Consider the following 22892-nt stretch of genomic DNA (forward strand, 5'->3'; position numbering starts at 1 on the left):
AGAGTGGCCCAGCAGAGCAAACCCATGAGACTTCTTTATCCTCCAGGCCTTCGTCTGCCTTTACCCCATTTCGGTTCCTTCCTCCTTTCTGAGTCCCGTCCCTGGTACCTGAGCCCAGCTCTGTGAGTCCCAGGTGCTCCTAGGCCACACATTCAATCTGAGCCCTATCTTCCACCACTGGGAGGAGGTCACAAACAGGGAAGTTCAAAAGAGAAAAGCAATCGCCCCATGTCATACAGTTGATGTTTCTTTAAGTAAAACTTGGAAATGGAGTAAGAGTTCAGCAACAGGGGAATAAAAAAGCACTTCGTCCTTGTCTGGTCAGCCATTAACAAGAATGCACTAGACATGGATTACAGACCGGGGGGACTTCCAAGCTCTATTGTTATGAGAGGAAAGCAAGATATTGAGAAACGGGCTTGTGTATGATTGCAGGAGCATAAAGACAGGTGTGGACATGAACGCATGTTCACACTGCTTACTTCGGTGGCAGGGGGATCAAGGGTTCAGCCATGGGGAAGGACCTTCAGTAAGAAAGGACTCTAGGGAGCAGCACGTAGGAAGCATTGTACTCTTTTATGTAAATTATATCTTTCCTTTTGGTTATCATACACCCATATTCCGTATCTGTCTATCATCTAGATGAAGGGACTTCAGGAAGGCTTGTGGGAAGTGGATTTTTTTTTTTTTTTTTTTTTGACAGGCAGAGTGGACAGTGAGAGAGAGACAGAGAGAAAGGTCTTCCTTTTGCCGTTGGTTCACCCTCCAATGGCCGCCGCGGTAGTGCGCTGCGGTCGGCGCACCGCGCTGTTCCGATGGCAGGAGCCAGGTGCTTTTCCTGGTCTCCCATGGGGTGCAGGGCCCAAGCACTTGGGCCATCCTCCACTGCACTCCCTGGCCACAGCAGAGAGCTGGCCTGGAAGAGGGGCAACCGGGACAGGATCGGTGCCCCGACCAGGACTAGAACCCGGTGTGCCGGCGCCGCAAGGCGGAGGATTAGCCTGTTGAGCCACGGCGCCCGCCGGAAGTGGAATTGAAAGACATTTGTGTGGCCAGCGCTGTGGCGCAGTGGTTAATGCTCTGGCCTGAAGCACTGGCATCCCATATAGGCGCCAGTTCGAGACCTGGCTGCTCCACTTCTGATCCAGCTCTCTGCTATGGCCTGGGAAAGCAGCAGAAGATGGCCCAAGTCCTTAGGCCCCTGCACCCTCGTGGGAGACCCAGAGGAAGCTCCTGGCTCCTGGCTTCAGATCGGCGCAGCTCTGGCCGTTGTGGTCAATTAGGGAGTGAACCATTGGATGGAAGACCTCTCTCTCTCCCTCTGCCTCTCTTCTCTCTGTGTAACTCTGACTTTCAAATAAATAAATAAATCTTAAAGACATTTGTTTCAAATTTAAAAAAAATCCATATAGCATTTTTGCATAATATGCATGCCCATGAAGGTTCTGAAGACACTATGTGTGTACCAAATTATGAAAGCGTTTTATCTAGCTTGGTCTTACTTTACATTTATGTTCTTAGTCCATCAGAAGATTTTTCTTCCATGTAAGTTGTAAGGCAGGAGTTTACATAAAAAATTCAAACAATTAGCCAACTTATTTATTTATTTGAAAAGCAGAGAGAGAGAGAGAGAGAGAGAGAAGAAAGAGAGAGAGAGAGAGAGAGAGAGAGATCTCATCTGCTGGTTTACTCCCCAAATGCTGTCAACAGCTGGGGCTGGGCTAGACCACAGCTAGGAGTTGGAAACTCCTCAAATGGGTGTCAGGGACTCAGTCACTCCAGCTGTCACCCCACTGTGCACATTAGCATGAAGTTGAAATCGGGAGCAGATTTGACACTCAAACCCAGGCACCCTGATTTGGGATGCAGGAGTCCCATGTGGTATCTTAACTGCTAACCCAATGGCCCACTTCTACTAAGATGCTTAGAGTAGCAGTGCGTCAGCAGGCTGCACATCAGACGCGAGTTAGTCTAGAAAGGAGATAGGTAGGATTCCATGGTTTCCTATACTAAAAGGGGGGAAAAACTGCTCAAGCTGGAGTTAGGGGGGTTCCTCAGAGAATGGAGTGGTGTGAAGGGGGCGCTGAGAGGAGCTCCTGAAGGGACAAGCGAGCAGAGGAGAGGAACAGGCGCAGGGGTGCACACCTTGAAGAGTCACATTAGGGATGCTCAGTCCTCAGTGTCCTGAGGCCCGTTTTCCAGGGTAGCCAGGATTTGTTAAGTACCCGGTGAATTCCAGATACTCTTGAATATACTTTTTTTTTTCCAGGTATAAACTATCTTTTTTTTTTAACTTTCATTTAATGAATATAAATTTCCAATGTACAGCTCATGGATTACAATGGCTCCCCTCCCCCCATAACTTCGCTCCCACCCACAACCGTCCCCTCTCCGGCTCCCTCTCCCCTTCCATTCACATCAAGATTCATTTTCAATTCTCTTCATAAGGTATAAACTATCTTAAAGAAAGAAATGAAATTCTACTCCTTACCCCTTTCCTGGGCTGTTGGTTAGAGGAGAAAAGGCCAAGTTCTGCTCAGATGCATTTCTCAGGAGTGCTTGGAGTGGGATCTGAACTGGGCCATCTTCAGCTGCTTTTCCCAGGTCATCAGCAGGGAGTTGGATTGGAAGTGGAGCAGCATGGACATGAACTGGTGCCCACATGGGATGCCAGCATTGCAGGCTTTACCCCCTGTGCTACAACACCAGGCCCCCATACCACTAGGTTTACAGATGAAAAACTTGCTGTCTGAAACGAAGGGCATGTCTTCCCTTGCAGTGTCTGTGGGTCAGGAATCTGAGTGTGGTTTCTCTGTGTCTTCTGGCTCAGGGTCTCTGCCAGTCAAAGTGTTGGCAGGGGAAGGATCCCCCTCTGTGCTCACTTGCCTGTGTTGTTGTGGAATTAAGTTGCTCAGGGGAGGTTGCTCTGAGGGCCTCAGTTCCTTGCTGGCTGCTGGCTGGACACCTTTCTCAGGTTCTTGTTACATTGGCCTCTCCTTGGGGCAGTTCACAGCATGGCAGCTGCCTCCCCCAGGGCAAGCAACAAAGGCAGAGAGAATAAGCAAGTCAGGAGGCAGTCTTTATGACATCCCCTCACTTTTCTCACGTTCTGTTTTTTTTAGAAGGAAGCCCCCAGGGGTGGCTCATACTCAAGAGGAAGGAATTGCCTCAGGCAGAAATTCCAGGAGCCAGGCCCACTGGAGGCCATCCGAGAAGTGACCCACAGCGTGGACACACACAGGGTCAGACTGTGTCAAAAGCAGAAATGCCCCACCGATTAATGCTAGCATTCCTGTGCTAACAAGGATGGACCTATCTGTAACTCATGCTCCTGTTGAGTGTTACATAAACAAAACAGGAAAGGTCTTTAAAAGTTGAAAAGGGTGACCTACGAATTGGTTGAGCTGAAGGCAGTAGCAGGTTGGAAAAGAAAAACCAAGGATTCAAGAGAAAACTCTTGGGTAAGGAAAGTGTGTGCCCATAAACTAGGATTTCAAGTTAAGCATTAAGATAATCGCAAAAGACCCCATGAGAAAGGATCAAATACAGTGGTTTATAGGAAAAACTGCTGCTTAAGGACAAGGTAGAGCTCTGACAGTTGACTGTCCCCACCCCCCACAAACCACTTGCCAAGAGGATAAAGCAAAAGCTGATTGCTGAATGTGCTATTGTAAGACACATCTAGAACCAACTATCAAAGACTTCTTTATACTTATCATGGGCAAACTATATTTTTCAAGAGCTGTTTCCTTAAAAGGTGGGGTCCAAAAGGAGGAAGAAAAATCCCAATGTTTGGGGAAGTTACTTTCGAATAGGTCATCACCTCCCTAATCTTGACAGGAGTGGTGGCCTGGCCCCCTGCCCCTCTCAGGGCACTCAGCCAGCAGCCAGCTCCTCCCTCCCTTAGGTCCCTGCTCAAATGTCACCTGCCCAGGCCAATACAGAAAGCAGCAGGGACCTGCTCCATCCCCTTATCCTACTTTTGTCTTTATAGCTGTTATCACTTTCCTGAAATTAAATTACACGCTTATTTTGTTTATCTGTTTACTGTCTCACACTTCCGCTGGGACAAAAGCTTGATGAACTCAAGACTTCAGCTCGCTGTTCTAGGACCTGGAAAAACATGTCATTAGCTGCGATCAATAATGTCCACTGAGTACATGAAAGTAGCAGAATAATAAAGCCCATGAAAAAGCTTGTCAGTAGAAGAGCCTAACAGAAAATGGGCTGAATTATTAAAAACTCTGCCAACAGCAACTTATACGTAAGGAAATATTTATATTTGAGTATAGTATGTGATTTATGAAAAAAAAAAAAGCCAGAGATACTCAAATGAATGAAGCTCCTAGAGAATATCTGGACAGTAGTTAAGTCTGCCCACTTTTCCAGCGGGGTTCCGTAGCGGACCAGCTCTGGCTCCCCTCACTGCGCCGGCTAATTTCTGGGGATACTTAGCCAGGGGGCTGGGCGCGCCCTCCCTCTTTCATAAAATGTATTCTTGTCGCTATTTGATTGGCTGTCCGTCCCATAGTTCCCCTACTTATTGGTCTATCCCGCCGTCCGTCACTCCTGGACTCGAGCATTCTATTGGTGCGCTGTAGCAGACAGCCGGCCGCAGGCCGCAATCAAGTAGGAGGAGTTCCCCGGTGACGTCCAGGGCGCTCCCCGCCCACATTCCAAAGACTAGGCGGACTCTTCGGGCTGCCCCTGCTTTCTGGGCGGGACTGAGAGGAGAGGCAGACTCATGATTGGGTCCCGAGGACGAAGCGGGCATCCGATTGGTCACTGCTCTGGCGGGAGGTGGGGTCGCAGCTGGGCTCTGGAGCAAAGCTGAGAAGCCCAGGGGAGCCTCAAAGTTTGTGTCTGGAGCAGTGGTGCAGAGGGGCTTGCTGCGAAGGGGTTTTCTTGGCATGGGAGCCGACCTCCTGCCTTCGCTCTGCACGCACGGCCGGCCTTGAGCCCCGGGCGGCTGTGTTCCCCGCAGCCTCAGCTCCGCGAGGGCGCCGCTCGGGAGCCCTGCCTCGGCGCCTCAGGCGCGCACACCCCCGAGGGCCCCCGCCGGCCCTGCGCGCGCGCGCCGCCATGGAGGTGCTGGAGAGCGGGGAGCAGAGCGTCCTGCAGTGGGACCGCAAGCTGAGCGAGCTCTCGGAGCCCGGGGAGAGCGAGGCCCTCCTGTACCACACGGTGAGCGCTCGGCCCGGGGAGCGGGGCGGCTCTTCTGCCTGGACCCTCGGAGGCGGCAGCGGCTCTGTCAGCCGCTCCCTCAGCGGCAGCGCCTCGTCTTCCCGCCTGCTCCTCTTCTGTCACATCTTTCCTGGTGCGGGCGCGGGGTCGCGCGCGGACCACCGCACGCTGTGGAGCTGGTGGCGTTCGGATCTGCCCTCTCCTCTCCCCGCCCTCTGCCTTCTGGTTTGTAGGTAGACGGTTTGCAAGACGTGCGTGCGTGTTGGGAAGTCTCCACAGGAGGAGGAAGGCTGCTTGGTGCGTTTTCTTAAACCGTGCACCCGCGAAGTGCGCTCCTCCCCCTCTCCGGAGGGGAAGGCCAGCACTGGAGGATGGAAAATCTGAGGAGCTGCGGCTGTGAGAAAGGCTGTGTGTGTGTGTGTGTGTGTGTGTGTGTGTGTGAGAGAGAGAGAGAGAGAGAGAGAGAGAGACGCGGTCCTTGGCTTCTCCCTTTCGGGGTTCTTCTAATGGGGTCAGTACCAGGATATTCGAAACTTTTGCAAAATGGCCCGCAGGCTCCACCTCTCTGGCCTTTGCCTCTGGCTGACGTTATTTTGGGAAAAGGCATGAGGGCCTCCTCCTTTGCTGACTCCCACCAGAGTGTGTGTGGTGGCTGAGAATGGCTTGTTTAAAAAGTGCAGGGTGCAGGGCTCAGAGGCAGTGGAGGTTCATGGAGGGGTGCGGTGGGGAGGAGGAAGCCAGATGTCGCCTGTGATCCTCACGGTGTGCTCTGAGCCGGTCCCCCGGGAGACCCTGTGAGCTGCATTTGAATCAGGGGCCCAGAGGTGCTTTCTGTCTTTGGGAAGGAACTTGGAGCATGTTGGGTGGCAGGTATCTTCTGATTAAGGGGTGCTCCAGATGTCTCTAGTGAAACAGGCTACCTTTTAACCGGGTCGGGAGGAGCTGCTCTGCTCTTTTATTCTTGAACTTGTGGTTCTTTTGCTGTGAAGATGTCTCCTCCCGCGGTTGTAACGCCACGGCTTTGGGGTGATCTTCCAGTTGGTGGGAGGGATCCACATTGCCCTTCGTGGCTCACATGACTTGTATTTGTGAGATCACGGGCCAGGGTTCGAGATGTTACCTGTGGCTATGGCAGTACCTCCTGGGAGTGCAGCTTGGACTGGCTCTTACATCTTTATGCACAGTTTTGGGGTTAGAGACCTCTCATTCCTCTTGATATTAATAGCTTATTTTCTCTGTCATTGAGATAAAGCAGTTAGAAGTGATATTTTTCTTCTAATCCTGTTTTTAAAATAGTAACCGTGACATCCTGCGCTTAGGGATGTGCCTCATTTATGAACAGGTCTCATAAAATGCCACTCGTTGCAACACTCTGTGTATATGAATGAGGGGTACAAGAGGGATTGGACTTAGTAGCATTGACTGTTGGATTCAATTCCTTTCAAACTAAGGTGAGTCTGGCCGAGCTCCGAAAAGAGATAACTTTCCCATCTGTGAGTTGAGCTCTGTTGGTGTCCAGTTGCAGAGTTGTTATTATTTCCACTGATCTGTGATGTGGGCTGGCCTGACCTCCTGCTGAATCTCCATATGGAAAAACAATAGCCTGGTTATGCATTCACTCAAGGATAAGTTTGGTTCTTTCAATTAGTGTTTACTAAATGTTTCCATATGCCAAACACTAGGGGTGCACAAATGAACAAAAGCAGAGAAAAATCCCTGATTTCCTGAAGCTTATATTTCTTGTGTGTATGTGTGTGTGTATGTATGTGTATGTGTGTGTGTGTGTGGGTCTGTACAAGATACACATAACTGATAAACATAATGGAGAAGTACATGACATAGTACATTAGGCAAGATAAGTGCTATGGAAAATGTAGACATCAAACAGGATAAAGGGGATACAGAATACAGGATGGAGGAGGGCAAAATATGGTATTGAATTGAGTGACCATGGTAGACTTTCCATTGAAAATGGGTCTCAACAAAGACTTAAAAAAAAATACTTGTTGTGGGTGGCTTTGTGGCACAGTAGGGTAATCTTCCGCCTGTGGTGCTGGCATACCATATTGGCACTGGTTTGTGTCCCAGCTGCTCCTTTTCAGATCCAGCCCCCTGCTAATGTGCCTGGGAAAGCAGCAGAGGATGGCCCAAGTCCAACTGGAAGAAATTCTTGGCTCATGGCTTTGGACCAACCCAGCTACAACTGTTGTGGCCATTTGGGGAGTGAACCAGCAGATGGAAGATCTCTCTCTGTCTCTCCTCTCTCTCCGTCTTGCTCTGGAACTCTGACTTCCAAATAAATAAATAAATCTTTAAAAAAATATTTATTTAGGAGGCAAAGAGAGAGAGGAAGTGAGGCAGAGAGAAAGAGAGGGACACACACACACACAAAGTATGTGCTTCCATCCACTGATTTACTCCTCAGATGGCCAAGACTGGATGGGGCTGAAGCTGGGAGCCATAACCACTGGCTTCCAGGGTCTACAAAAGCTGGAGTTAGGAGTGAGGAATGGAACTCTACTCTGATGTGGGATACTGGCATCTGAACCAGCATAGGCCAAACACCTATCCTGAACAAAGATGTGAAGGAGTGGGAAGCCAGAGAAAGGCATGGACCTATAGCAGCATCTTCTGTTTTAAAGTACCTGTTTTTGGTTGTTTTGTTTTCCTTGTAAATGCAGGTTACTTCTGAGTCAGTGATGCCTGTTTTTGGAATGACCCAGAGAAACTTTTTAAGTATGGTGGATTGGGCATTTGACATGGGGAGGAGAGCCTGCAGGGGCGGTGAGGTACAGATAGAAGTTGGGAAGCTTTTAAGAGATGATGATGCTACCATCTGTTAAGTATTTGTTACCGGAAAGGGAGAGCCAGCTGCCTGAGTCTGCTCACTGCACAAACCCATAGAGCCTACATTTGGTTGGATGCTCTATTGTTACCTTGGAATTCTTAATTGTTAAATAGGGACAACCTCATGTTTTCATTTTTCACTGAGTCCCACAGATTATTTAGCTGGTCCTACTGAAAGTTACTATATTTAGGGTTTTTACAAAAATTAGATCATTTTTTCTTTTTTTAAAGATTTTGTTTATTTGAACGGCACTGTTGTAGGATTGGAGGGAAGAGAGAGAGAGAGAGAGAGAGAGAGAGAGAGATTGCTAGATCTTCCATCCACTGGTTCACTTCCCAAATGGCCACAATGGCTGAGGCTGTGCCAGGCCACAGCCAGGATCCTGGAATTCCATCTGAGTCTCCCACGTGGGTGGCAAGGGCCCAGGAACTTGGGCCATCTTCTGGTGCTTTTCCCAGGCATGTTAGCAGAGAACTGGATTGGAAGTGGGATGCTGGTGTCACAGGTGGCTGCTTAACCCGCCATGCCACCATGCTGGCACCAAAATTACAATTTAACTTTTTAGTGCCCAATCTGAGAGCCATCTTTATTGTTTTCATTTTACATAAGAAGACCAAGACTTAATGACTTTGAGCATCTTTGGTCAAGTCTGACAGGTAACTAGTGGCAAAATGAGGATTCAAACCCGAGTCTGACTGTTTCCAAAGCTAGAGTTCTTGCCCATCTTGTATGAATGAGGATTCCTGACTTAAAGGAACCGATGGAGAGTTTGAGAGAGAGTGACTGGGGTACAGAAACAGCTGGGTCCCAAAGCAGCTCATGTTTAACTGAGGCTGACAGTGGCAGCCACCAAGCCCTTCCCACGTGATCACTCTCATTACTTTAAATAGGGATTTAGTTACCGCATGTGTGAGTGCTAATGCTCTGTTTTAGCAAACCTGTCCAATAAGGTGATCTAAAAAAATATAGAATGTTCAAGGTGCCTGAGGCTGGGATTATGATGTTTCTCAGGCACCTTCCATGAGCTGTCGGGAGCCATGTTTTTTTATTTGGTTAGTTAAGAAGGCTTCTTGGCTCAGGACAAAAGGTCTAGAGGAGATAGGTTGCGTTCTACAAAATAATGAAGCACATGGATAGTGAATATGGACTTGCTCATTAGATACTGAATTAGTAAAGCTCTGGGCTTTTTGTAGCTTAAAAAATAGTTTTCATAAAGAGGGTGGGATATTGTTTTAATTCAGCGAGTAATACTGTTAGGAAGCTGCTGCTTAAATATTGGGTACCTGCTAAATACAGGTTCAGAAGAGATGACAGACCTAAAACTGAGGAGTGTGTCTCTTAGGCATTGTGATGGTTGAGAGAATCCTAGCCTCTTTCTTCAAGCTTGCCTGGATATTGAACATGTCTGATGTTCATGTTGTGAGTTTCTGTGCAAATTTTATATATATATATAATATACATATAATTATATATATATATAATAATTCTCAGTGGGCTTTTTTTGAAGAGCAAATGAATCCACACATTTTATGTTGTGTATAAGATATATGGAGGGACAGTGTCTGGAAGGATGCTCAAGAATGGAGAACTAGTTACTTCTGGGAGGCATATATGGGAGCCTGGAGATGCAGAGAGGGAGAGGGAGGTGTAAGTACCATATCATTTGATGCTGTTGAAATGTTTACCCTCTAGGAGCTGGCATTGTGTGTAGCAGTTAAAGCCGCCACTGCACCACTGCCTGCAGTGCTGGCATCCCATATGGGTGCCTATTCATGTCCCAGCTGCTCCACTTCTGATCCAGCTCTTGCTAATGGCTTGGGAAAAGCAGCTGAAGATGGCCCAAGTGTTTGGGCTCCTGCATTCATGTGGGAGATCTGGAATAAGGTCCTGGCTGCTGGCTTCAGCCTGGCCTAGTCCCCACCATTGTGGCTATCTGGGGAGTGAACCAGCAGATGGAAGATCTCTCTCCCTCTCTCTTTCTCTCCCTCTCCTTCTCCCTCCCTCCTCCTCCCCCATTACCCTCCCCGCCCCATAATTCTGACTTTCAAATAAAAAAATAAATCTTTAAAAATTATATTTAGTAAATGTTTACCATCTGGATATGTTTAGAAGATGAAGAATTACAACTTAAAGGCACCATTAAAATCAGTGCAGGTGATTTTCACTTGCATAACCTTGGGAGTAAAGGGAGCTTTGGTGCTGTATTAAAGCCAACACCTGACTCAAGTCAGCGGAGGCCTTAGGTGTAGAATGGAGGAAGCAGAATCTTGGCGGGGCTGGGGGGGGGGGCATTGTAAGGATAGAGGTTGACAGTGGACTTGTGTGATGAATCGTGCAATCTCGGTAACTTTCTTATATCTTAATGCAGCCATCTAGAAGATAAAGATTTTACCAATGTTTTCGATGATCATACCCTTTTTAAAACACGTAATAGGAACTGGTAAAGCTGTTGCAAAATTCAAGAAATTGCTTAATTTAAATGCAGCATTCCTATAAAACCCATTATTTTAAAATTATTTGGTAGTGTGTTACCCAAATTTTGTATCTGGTTATAACTTAGCATGAAATGACTGATCTGAGACCATGGTAGGAAGGAGTTAAGGGGATGTGCAACCTCCTGGTGTCCGGATGGGAAGGCCATCTGGCTTCTACATCTTGCACTGATGTCTGAGGTGTCGGCTGGCTGGTTTCCTCTTCCCCCAGGTGGGCCCAGACACTGATATGGTTTCAGGGAGCTACTGAAGCTTTGGGTTTGATGTTTCATCTTGGAATCAACTCCTAGTGCTGGCCCCCACCCAGGTTCTGAAGGGAAGCCTGGGTCGTCCTCTGCTGAGAATGTCACTCCCTGTGGTCACCTGACCTCCAGCGGCTGAATAAATTGAGTTCAGCTCTCGCAGGAGACAAAATTGTGAAGTATGACTTGTCACCACGGCCCTCGCTTGAGCTTCCTGCACTTTTGTGTTGTTCTGCCTTCTCCGGTGGCTGGTGCTCACTGTGCTGGTATCTTCCTTTGAACTCCCCATCTGCACATTTTTCTTGCAGGAAAGATTTGACCAGCAAACACTAAAAATTTAAATATCCGTAAGGTTTAACGTGATACCCCAAATAGGCATTTGTATTTAACAGTGAGTGCTTAGTGCAAAAGCGAGAGTCTCCAAATGGAGCACTTCTAAAAACAGGCAGCTAACAGGGGAGGCAGCTTTGGGAACAGAAGGGGCGCCTTCACTGCCCCTCTGTTATTCTATCCCTGTGGCTTTTCATCATGAGGCAGCCCTGCTCCTGTTTTATTAATTTGTGATCTAAGGGTTTCCACTGTCTGCCTGAAAAATTCTTGACCCGTGATTTTATTGTCTCTGGAATTGTTCTCAGTGTTAACCTGGGTTGAGGGTAGGTGACCTGGGCCCCATCCTGAAAGGTGAGAGGGCAGGGCAGAGTTCTGGATTTGCCCTCCTTCTTGAAAGATCCATGAGAAACAGGGAGCTCTGCTAGGAGATTGCTCTTGCTGGAGAAATGCAGCATTGCACTCAGTTAGTAATTGGATTAATTACAATGTTTGTAGCTGTGAGTAACTGAAAACCGATTCAGATGGGTTTTATTCCGGAGGTAAATTATTATCTCATGTTGCAAGAAGCCTAGAACTGTGGCTTTTCTTTTCTTTTCTTTTTCTTTTTTTTTTTTTTTGGCTGCCTCAGAAGCTTTCAGTTCTCACATGGACCTTGGTTCCACCTGTCTGTGTGCAGTGTTCATTTTCAAGTTGGAGGCATGATGACATGAGCTGCAGGTGTTACATTCAAATTGACAATATCCAGGGGTAGAAGAGAGGCCATCGCTTCTTTGTGCCCCCCTCCCCACTCTTGATGAAAGAAACTTTTCTTAGTATCCCAGCAGCTGATATATATATATTTTTAGATTTATTGATAAGAATTGGGGCACTTGATCATTTCTAAACCAGTGATGGGAAGGTGGAATGGGCTTTACGTTATTGGCTTAGGTTAATCACTGGGGAGGGAGGAGATACTGGAGACTCAAGTTGCATGAGTATTAGTAAAATAGTCCGAGTTAACTGTTCTTTCCTTAATCAAAAGGTATGTTTGTTTAACAAACAAAGGTGTGTTTGTTTTCTCACACAGATGGGCCAACAACTATTAAAGGTTGTAAAGTCCACAATAATTAGCCCTGTGATCGAAAAGAGCAAGCCCAAGTACTGTGCCACTTGCACAGTTCCAAGAATATTAATTAGCTGTGCTGCCAGGGCCCTAAACAGGAAGATAGCAGTGAAAAGCAAGCAAGAGCTGCCCATGGAGGTAGAGTCCGAGGGTGAGTACTGTGTCCTGACTCACTAACTAGGACATAGAGAATTAACTGGATTATCTGGACTCTCTGCATCGGGGTCAAATACCAGGGCTGGAGGTAGCTGGCTGAGCCTGTCATCGTGCTCAGCATGCGAGACAAGAATGACTTGTTCTGTTTGAGGTCCACAGCAGGCAGAAAGCCAAATGCCACCTTTCAAAGAACCTATTTTTCCAGTTGCATGTGGCTGGCTCCTCCGACGTTGATGAGGCCGGGTGTGCCTGCTTGCAGCTTGAACTGCCTGCTGCAGCCTAGCCTCGCGGGAACCTGTCTGCTGGCTCTCTTGGGGCAAATGGCCCTTGATGCCTGATACGGTTGAGGCTATGTCTGTAGGGCATCGGAATTGTCCAAGCGAATGAGTCTATGCTTGGGGGAGTAGAGTCTCTGCGTCCTATGCCTGCGCAAGCAGAATTGGAAGGAAATGAGACCCACCATCTTTGGGTCATCTTCAAGCCTGTTCCTTTTACTCCCTGCTCACAGAAGCTCTCTGGTTCTTCCAAATGAAGTTCTAAGTGACCTTGATTTTTCCCTGAATTGAACTGTGTAGGTTACCCAGGAAGCACATGGGAAATTGTGGCCCATTTTATATACGGAGAACCTGAGATCTGCAGCATTAGAGAGATCTGCTCAGCTGGAACACAAGCTCTTTGAGAACAGGTGACATACCATCTTTTCTGTGCCTCTGTGGTGCTTAGTCAAGTGCAGGATCATCAGTGCTACATATTAATTGCTTGATAAGTGATTACTAGAGTGAGGCGGTCCTTACAAAAGGGTGAGTTGGGTGGCCTTAGCCCCTTTTGTTAATATCTTCTTAAAATTCTTGATTCTTTTAAATGCTTCTGTCAAGATGAAAATTCAGTATGATAGTGACGAGTAATTCAGTGTCAGTATTCCTTCTTATTTTCTTTAGAAATGATGGCAGCAGGTGGTTGAATAACAGCCCTGTCTTTCCCTGGGAATGGAGTTGAAGGCAGCATTCTACGAAGGGTGGGCTTTCAAGTCAGGCAGACCTGGCTGAGTCACTGTCTTCACATGTCACTGCCCAGCCCTTGAGAGACATACTTTTGCAGCCTGTTTCCTAAGTTAAATATCTCCTCTGTAAGGTTGAGGTGTCCCAGCTGTGGGAGTCTGACATCATTCAGGAAGCAGAGGGAACTTGTAATTATTTTCTCTCGTGGATCTTTATTCCCTCTTGTCCCCAGCCTCTACCGTGTGCTATAAACACAGGTCTCTGCCTTGAACACATGCTTGCCAGATGCCCCTACATGCTCATTTTTTTCCCTCTCTTGTTTACTGCTGAGTTTTCTCAAACAAGGTCAACAGCTATGGCCTCCATTTGCTCACTTGCTATTCCTGGACCTTCTGTGCTCTGGTTCCTCCTGTTGTTGATGGGTCCCTCAAGCTCTCCTTAACTGCTAAGTCTCAGAATCTTTTCTCTGCCTTATCTTCTGGGTCTCATGGAAATATCTGTCAATACTGACCACAGTATAAGTTATCTTATAACTTGTTTGTGCTTTGGCTTCCGTAACCCTGGCAGGCTTAGTTTTTCTTCCTTCGCTGGCTTCCTTACCATCTGGTGAACGTGAGCGTTTAGTACTTGGCATTCTCTTGTCTCCTTCCGCTCCCCTGGACTCTTCTATCAACCTCAGTACCACTCTTCTCAGACCTTTACATCTGTGATTGAGGGAAAGCAGGGATCTTTGGAGTATGACTCAAGCTCCTGTAGGGTGCACATTCGCTGCACAACAGCTCCGGCTCGGTTAGCCCTGAATCTTCGTGATGTCTTATAGTGACTAAGAAGAGCTGCAGGCACTTTGATCTTCCTTATCACTGCACCCCATTTATCTCAGGGAATGTTTAGTGACTCAGTCTCCTGCAGTGTAAACCCATGAGGCACTCCTCGGTCATTCCCGGGACACAGCTGCTTCTAGAAGTCAATCACCCGTTACACACAGGCTGTGTTTTGACTGCACTTTTGCTTATAGTTTGGAGAAACCCCTTTTGGTGTTCTGAGGGAGAATGTCTGATTTTTTCAGCTGTGTGGAAAGGTCAATGTGAAAGTCAGACGTTAACTTCTTAGATCACATACCATGTATTCTTCTGGTGTTTATAACTGCTGTTGGCCTTGGTTACAGTTGTGCTATGTTGAGTTGTCTGCTTTTGAGTTGCTCTAAACTGGTATAATTTATTTATCTAAATTTTCCTGACATTACTGAAGGGCTTTGAACTTATTATTAGTTGAGATGGGTTACTCTGGACCACTCAAATGTCTATGCTTGCTTCTGATTAGAAGTATAAATGATAGTTCTAGAAAGAGACTTTTTCTTTGGAGGATAAAGCATTTTGATGTGTGAACTCATGGAAGTACAATTTACTTCCTATCCTAGGTCTCGATTTTTTCCAGCTGCAAAATTCTGCATTTACTTTACATGGTCCCAAAGTCCCATTTCTGTTATATACTTGTTTATGTTTCTCCTACTATTGAAAGCTTCCCATCTTTTAAAAAAAATGTGTTATTTAAAACAGCAACAACATTTAGTTGATTACATATTTCACTTGGATGCCTCATTTGGCAGGTGTAGTTTTTCATTTTTCAGTCTCCATTTTCGTGCTTAAAACTTTGCATAAGAAAAATCCAGACAAAATAAAGATAGAAAAAACAAAAAGGCATAGAGGTAGGAAACATTTTTTTAACATCAGGAAAAGAAAAAAGAAAAAAAACCTTTTCAGACTTCTTGGCAAATAAGGGGAGTCTGGGGAAAAAAAAAAAAACCTACAGTTTCCTAGTTGTCTGAGTGGAAAATCCTGGTTTTTAACATTTCATATCTTGGAAATGTCTGAATAGTTTTTGTTAAAAGGGAAATTCCTTTTGGCTGAGAAAGAGCTTGCAGGATTCAAACTGATAGGCTGGTGTTTTTTTTAGAAAACTTGGAGGAAACAGAAATTGTGTTGAAAATGCCTTCTCACTGGCCAGTTGTGTTAAACAGAAATTTAAATCCAAGGTTACCAGTCATAGTGTTTTAAGGTTCAGCCATTAACTCCTTCCTTCCCCTCATTTCCTGTCTGTGCATCCTGGGGAAACATCACTCACAGCTGGTCCTTCCTCCAATTTGAGGAACATCATGAAATGCTTTTTTAAACCTGTGTATGTTCTAGGCAGGAGGATATAAATTCTTGACCTTGTGCCTATCTCAGTAGAATGGAAAGGAAGATATGTAAACAAATCGTTAAATTGTTAGCTATTAAATACTTGTTACATGCTTTGCCTTCACAGTGTGTTCAAGATATTTTTCTAGCATAGAGAACAGACAAATAAATCTGATGGGGATGAAGCATTGAGGAACATTTCCCAGCATGGGAGATATCTGCCGTGGCTGCCAAAGTATAAGTAGGAGTTCTCTGATCAGTGGGAGTGACAGGGACAGAGTCATAATGTATACAGTCCTGGTTGATTCTGGGACTCCCAATGAGTTGTTTGTAGTTTGAGAGCAGGGTGCTATGTGGGGAATGTTGGTACAACAATGAGTTTATGAAAGATTTGCGTGCGTTGTGAGCAGTTGGACATTTCTCTTGTGGGAAAGTGAGTGGAAGGTTTTTAATAAGAGAGGAACCAGAGCAGAAATATTTTAGAAAGGGAAGTACATGTTATAAAGGATGGATGGGAGGGCAGACTTAAGGTGGCAGATGATCTGCTGGTTGGGTATTTAACCCCCCAAGTAGACTAAGACACCACGAAGGTCTGAACTGAACAGGGAAGAGTGAATGAATGCAAGAGAAGGTTGGGAGCTAGACTTGGGGACTGGGTGATCATGGGACACGACAGGCAAATATTGGAGACCTCCTGCTTCCTCATGTGATAGGCTGAGTTGAGGGTATTCCTGTTGACCTACAACAAGAAGCTTTGGAGAATGAATAAATTTGGTGGGGCAGATACTGAATTTGGTGTCAAACATGGAGATTCTGTTTGTGGAACATTCAGGAGCCACATCTAAAAGGCATTTGGAAACTTGGGTCTGGAGTTCTAGAGCAAGATTTAGACTAGAGATGTACATGTGAGTGTTATGAGTCTGGTAAGAGATGAGTGGAGCCAGTTACCCATATTAGGTGGTCCAGAAAGGCCAGAGAGAGATGGAGGAAATTGAGAGTGAGGATAGAGCCCCAAAAGGGCAGGGGAAGAGAAATCTGCAATGGAACTAAGAAAGAATTGATAGAAAAGTGAACAAAATTCCAGAAAATTCCATCTCAGGATCCCAAAGAAGGGAAAGTTGCCACAGAGAGGTCCAGATAAAGGCTGAGTGTTCTTCAGCTGACTTCCAGGAGCTGCAAGCCCTTAGGTGTGTGTCGAGTCAGACTAGTCCCTGTGTCTCTGCCGTCACAGGTGCTTACCGTAGTCGGAACTGTCTTCCTGTTATCCAGCTGCCTTGTGTTCAGCTGGATGCTTGTGTTCACATGAGATAATCCATTGCAGAAGGGCAGGAGCTGGGCGTAAATCGACCAGCTGTGTAATAGACACAGCATTCCTTCTGTGGTAGCAAGGTTAATATCAGTGCCCCAAGCTGGACTTGAAGACATCACTGGTGCCCGCATAGTTTGATGAAAGCTGTTTTCTCAGTCTTTTCTCTAGACTTAAGTTCATTATCTGTGGATGTCCTTCTAGTCATCAAGGAGGACTTTGTGCTCATATCATTTGTGATTCTTGGGTTTGGGGATATGCAAAAAGATGGCCTTGTAAAAAGAAGATTGGAATTTTCCAAATGACTGTATGGTTAGAGCCTTTTCCTTTCTTTATATCTTTTGACTCTTTCACTGAGATAGTATCATGTAGATCCATTGAATGCCCAAAATGAGTTTGTTCACAGAGACAGGAACAATATTCAAGTGGTAGAAAAATAGAGAAAGAAAACCCAAGCTAACTGACTCCAGTTTTACATGAAATAGTATTAGGGGCAGGTGAAGCCAGATGGTTTTGTAATAAGAATATGATCCTGTGGAAGGAACATGAAGATAAACGATTGTGGCTTCAAAGAAAATATGCAACCACAGTCAAGCTTTGATTGCAGGACCAGGCTCTGATGGGTCACATCCTGCTCCTCTTCTGTGCCCACTGTGTGCCGTCCTTGTTCTCCACTTGGCTGTCTCAGGGGATGTTCTTTTCATACCCCTTGAGCCCTCCAGGACCGTGAGGAGGAAGGGAGGAGAAGAAAGCTCTTCATCCAGGTCTGGAAGTGGGCACTCCAGGGCTGGAGACAAAAGTGGGTGGAGGGGAAGGAGAATTCTGCTTCCAGGCTGCACCAGGAGCTGGGGCATTCAGTTCTTATCAGACTCATAACATTCACATGTACATCTCTAGTCTAAAGAACAGGCTCCTTTGAGGAGACCCAGGAGTTTGGAGTTTGTGTGGTGAGTTTTGTGAGCTTCAGAGGCCTGGCTGGGAAGTAGATGATTTTGATTACCTTATTTTAGTAAGAAAATAGCTTGTGAGTTAGAAGCACCTATGTTACAAAACCTTTTTTTTTTTTTTAATAGTTTTTCTTTCTTTTTTTTTTTTTAATGTGACAGAGTTATAGACAGTGAGAGAGAGAGAGAGAGAGAGAGAGAGAAGAAAGTAGCTTTTCTTTTTATAGAGCAGTTTTAGGTATACAGCAAAATTGAGCAGAAAGTATGATGGCCCTGACCCAACACACACAGCTTTTCCCACTCTCAACCTCTTGCTGTTAGAAACCTGTGCATATGGGTTCATAAGCTGGGGCAACCTGAGGCAGCTTCTGATTTTAACTTTGTCTTGGAAAATTAGTCACTGATGAACTTCTCCTTATTGTCTAGCTAGAAGCAAGACTGGCCTGTAAAAGCCTTCGCGCGCGCGTGTGTGTGTGTGTGTGCTGTTTCTGCTTTGTGTTAATCAAAACTGAAGTATGGTGTGGCATTTCCCTCTTCTTAACCTTTAAAAATGGTTTAGACTCTAGTTGCTGTCTTTTTTTTTTTTAAAAGATCTATTTTATTTATTTATTTGAAAGGCAGAGTTACAGAGAGGCAGAGGCAGAGAGAGAGAGAGACAAAGTCTTCTATCCATTGGTTTGCTCTCTGGTTTGCTGCAACAGCCAGAGTTGCACCAAGCTGAAGCCAGGAGCCAGGAGCTTCTTCTGGGTCTCCCACGCAGGTGCAGGGGCCCAAGGACTTGGGCCATCTTCTGCTTTCCCAGGCCATAGCAGAGAGCTGGATTGGAAGTGGAGCAGTGAGGACTTGAACCAGCGTCCATATGGGATGCCCAGGTACTGCAGGCAGCGTCTTTACCTGCTGCGCCATAGTGCCAGCCCCTAGTCACTGTCTTTTGCAAAGGGGGTAGGACCTTGTGGGAAAACACTCTATTTTTTGTAACCAAAGACCCTGAAGCCCAGCTGTGTAGCTGACTTTGAACTTCCCATCCTGAGATAGTATTAATTTCTGAGTCACTGCCAGGCGCTGTTTTCTGTTTCTGTTTTAGGTTTGCACATTATCTTTCCAGAGCTCCCTTGTAGCCCATGACCTGCATTTGGGAGCAGTAGGAAGGTGAGGTCTGTGAGCTGAGGCCAAGGCTAAACCTGGCTGAAGACAAAGCTGCCCCCTTGGCTCCTGGGTATCTTCTTCTGGCTGAGTGCCCAGTGACCCTAGAAATCTTCACATTGTGTCTGAAAAAGAGAGACAGAAAAGTAGCTGTCAGAAAACTGCTTAGGGAGAAACATGGGGCAGGTTGAAGACCAGTGTTTCCTTTTGGTTTAAATGCAGACTCACAGAAGGAAACTGAAATACAGAGTGGCCCAATTCAGACTGGCACAGCAGAGAGGATGGAAGTTGAGTGGATTGAGTATGATGAAGTTCTAGCTATGTAATTTACTTTTATTTATTTTTTAAAACAGATGTCTTTATTTATTTGAAAGGTATAGTTCCAGAGAGGCAGAGGCAGAGAGAGAGAGAGAAAGTCTTCATCTGCTGGTTCACTCCCCAAATGGTTGTAATGGCCGGAGATGGAGCAGTCCAAAGCCAGGAGCCAGTAGCTTCCTCTGGATCTCCCATGTGGATCTGGGGCCCAAGCACCTGGGCCATCTTCCACCGCTTTCCTAGGCCATAACAGTGAGCTGGTTCGGAAGTAGAGCAGCATGGACATGAACCAGTGTTCATATGGGATGCTGGTGCTCTTATGGGATACTGGCACTTTGGGCAGCAGTTTTACCCACTACACCACAGCACTGGTCCCTAGCTTTTTTATTTTTTAAGATTGATTGATTGATTGATGAAAGTTAGAATGACAGAGAGGGTGAGAGATAGAGACAGAGACAGCCAAAGAGAGATCTACTATCCGTTAGTTCACTCCCCAAATTCCTGCAACTACTGGGACTGGGCCATGCTGAATCCAGGAGGAAGGAACTCCATCTGGGTCTCCCACATGAGTAGCAGGAACCCAAGTAACTTGGGCCATGATCTGCTGCCTCCCAGATGCATCAGCAGGAAGCTGAATTGGAAATGGAAGTGGAATTTGTTCCCAGGCCCTTGGATATGGGTAAGGACATCTCAAGTGGCAGGTCAACCCACTGCAGCACAACACCTGCCCCCTAGCTCTCTTATTCCTGCCCTTCCTCTTTCTGTCGTGGGATTCTGAACCTCCTGTTATTTGCTGATTGCTCAAGAACTGGTGTGGGGGTGGGAGGTTGGTAGAAAGAGCAGGGACCTTGGAGTCAGCATAGCTAAGAGCAGCCCTCTTTACCACTGAGAGGAGTGCACGTTATTTCCTGGGTGCATGGGAGCTCTGTTGACACAGCACTCGTGGAAAATAGTGACATCCACACAGCACATTGAAGTAATGCATGAAGCTAACCCCAGCAGATGGAATCTATCCCAGGCTCTCCGCTGGCTCCTGCCCCCACTGCCAACCTTGCCTCCCCAGCAGCATGCAGCCGGGGCAGTCTTGTTGGGAAGCTCTGATACGTGTGCTTGTTTGTCTCCTCCAACACAGCACAAGCACCATGACAGCAGAGGCTGCCTCTGTTTTGTCCACTGCAATGTCCTCAGCTATCAGAATAGTGCCAGGACATTGAGGTCTCTGATAAGATGTTTGGTGATGCATGAATTTGGGTTTACAATCTCATCTGATTCTGGCCCTCTGTACACCGAATACCTTCCTGAGACTATTGAGTAGGCCTGGCCAGAGGATGCATGACACTGTGTAACTGTCTGTCACCATCCCTGGCACACGGTGGCTACCCAGGAGTTACTGGGTTCCTTTTCTCCATTTTTCTCCTGAAGTAACTTCAGAGTCATTGCAAGGGAACCCATGCAGAATTGTGAACTTACAGGAAAACTTAATGTATAGCATAAGGCCTTTCTATTGAGGCCTAGTTGTGAAAAGATATTTAGGGGAAAATAACTTAAAGGATTCTTTGGGGGTCAGCATTGTGATGTAGTGGGTAAAGCTGCCGTTTGTGATGCCAGCATCCCATATGAGTGCTTGGTTTGTATCCCAGCTGCTCCAGTCCCTGTCCAGTTCCTTGCTAATGGCCTGGGAAAAGCAGTGGAAGATGGCCCAAGTGTTTGGGCTTCTGCAGTCCACACGGGAGACCAGATGAGGCTCCTGACTTTGGCCTGGCCCAGCCCCAGCTATTGCGGCCGTCTGGGGAGTGAACCAGCAGATGGAAGATCTCTCTCTCTCTCTCTCTCTCTCTCTCTGTCCCTCTCTATAACTGACTTTCAAATAAATAAATAAATCTTTAAAAAAAAAAAAGATTCTTTGATTCCTGCTTGAATCTTGTTGGGTTCACAGCTCAGTACTGATTTGCATGACTGAGGTCACCCTTCGATTTTTCAGGCACCTGCTTTTGAGGAACTGAAATTCTGTGTAAGTATTGAGGGAGCAGGATGGCGGCAGGTGTTAATATTCTTCCTGTTGAGAGAAGGAGGACAAAGGGGAAACCCATTCCGTGCTGTTGTCCCCCAAACAGCTGTGTGTTACTGGACATCGAGCTCATTTACATGATGCTTTCTAATATAATTTGCTTTCTGGGGCTGAGTGTGATACGTTTGGGAGTCAGTTAACATGAGGAAGTGGGGGGAGGAGCTATTAGTGACGTGGAGCAGCCCTGGTGGAACTGCTGCGTGCAGTGTTGGGAGAAGGCTGACAGTCCGTCCATGTGTGTGACACTGACCATGCCCCGAGACTTCCCGGCAGAGCAGATCTGGAGTGCTGTTAAGAAGCTCCAACTTCTCAATTTAAGCCACATGCTCTTCCTCTGATCTGGGGCCTGAATATATTTAGCCTTGGACTTTGCTAATGTAAGTAGAGTTCTCTCAACGAGAGACCTTCCCTTGAGTCCTGGTTTCATGGAAGCCAGGGTACTAGGTTGTTCCTCTATGCTGTTCAATAAGCACTCTTAACACCAGCTTTCTGGAGATTTGGGCATGTGAATGGAACCCTTTCCATAATATCTTATCATTATTTTGGCATTTTCAATAGGACTTTGGGAGGGAACATTTAGAAGACTGCCCAAATCTCTGTCTTCCCTGGAAGTCATATTTTTAATCATTTATTAAATTATTAAGGTTTATTTTAGTTATTTGAAAGGCAGAGTTACAAAGAAAGAGGGCGGGGTGGGGCAGTGGGAAAGATATCTTCCATCTGCTGGTTCACTCCCTCAATGGCTGCAATGGCCAGAGCTGGGCCTGGACCAAAGCCAGGACCCATCTGGGTCTTCAGCGTGGGTGGCAGGATCCCAGGCACTCAGGCCATCTTCTGCTGCTTTTCCCAGGCAAATTAGCAGGGAGCAGGGATTGGAAATGGAGCAGCTAGGACTTGAACTGGCACTCATATGGGATGTCAGTGTTGAGGGGACAGAACTACACCATAATGTCAACCCATAAAGTTTTATTTTAAGAAAAAAAAATCATTATTGATAAGGAGGTTGAAGGTAAAAGAAAGAAAATCCTTAGCTATAGGGTCTAAAAAGTTTTGATGGGTTATAGTTGATGGGTCTTCTGTATTGAACAAGACAGTTCACAGTTTTGGAGAACTTTTGATGTCTTTGGCCTTTCATGAAATGCCTTTCATAGAAAAGTTTGTTCTTTGGTATTTGCCAAATGAAAGCAAAATATCCTGGTCGGTAGATCTTTTTCCTTATTGCCCTTTTAAGAAACCATCAACTGAGCCAAATTTGCTTTTAGGAAGACCAAAGGTGGGGCTGGCACTGTGGCACAGTGGGCTAACACCCTGGCCTGAAGTGCTGGCATCCCATGTGGATGCTGGTTGGAGACCCGGCTGCTCCACGTGCGATCCAACTCTCTGCTATGGTCTGGGAAGGCATTAGCAAATGGCCCAACTACTTGGGCCCCTGCACCCATGTGGGAGGCCTGGAAGAAGCTCCTGGCTCCTGGCTTCAGGTCGGCCAGCCATTGCGGCCAATTGGGGAGTGAACCATCGGATGGAAGACACCTTACTCTCTCTCTCTCTCTCTCTCTCTCTCTCTCTCTGCCTCTCCTCTCTCTGTGT

General features: G+C 46.5%; 1 protein-coding gene across 1 annotated transcript in view; it reads left to right on the top strand.

The window, feature by feature from the left end:
* The first annotated feature begins 4843 nt into the window (after positions 1-4843).
* CREB3L2 (cAMP responsive element binding protein 3 like 2) overlaps positions 4844-22892 on the top strand; it is a 133445-nt gene continuing 115396 nt past the window's right edge. The window contains exon 1 of the mRNA XM_062194628.1: positions 4844-5184. Coding sequence (XP_062050612.1) covers positions 5083-5184 — 102 coding nt within the window. The 5' untranslated portion in view covers positions 4844-5082. The remainder of the gene's footprint in view (positions 5185-22892) is intronic.

The sequence above is a fragment of the Lepus europaeus genome, chromosome 1 (assembly GCF_033115175.1).
Source record: "Lepus europaeus isolate LE1 chromosome 1, mLepTim1.pri, whole genome shotgun sequence".
Classification (NCBI taxonomy): domain Eukaryota; kingdom Metazoa; phylum Chordata; class Mammalia; order Lagomorpha; family Leporidae; genus Lepus; species Lepus europaeus.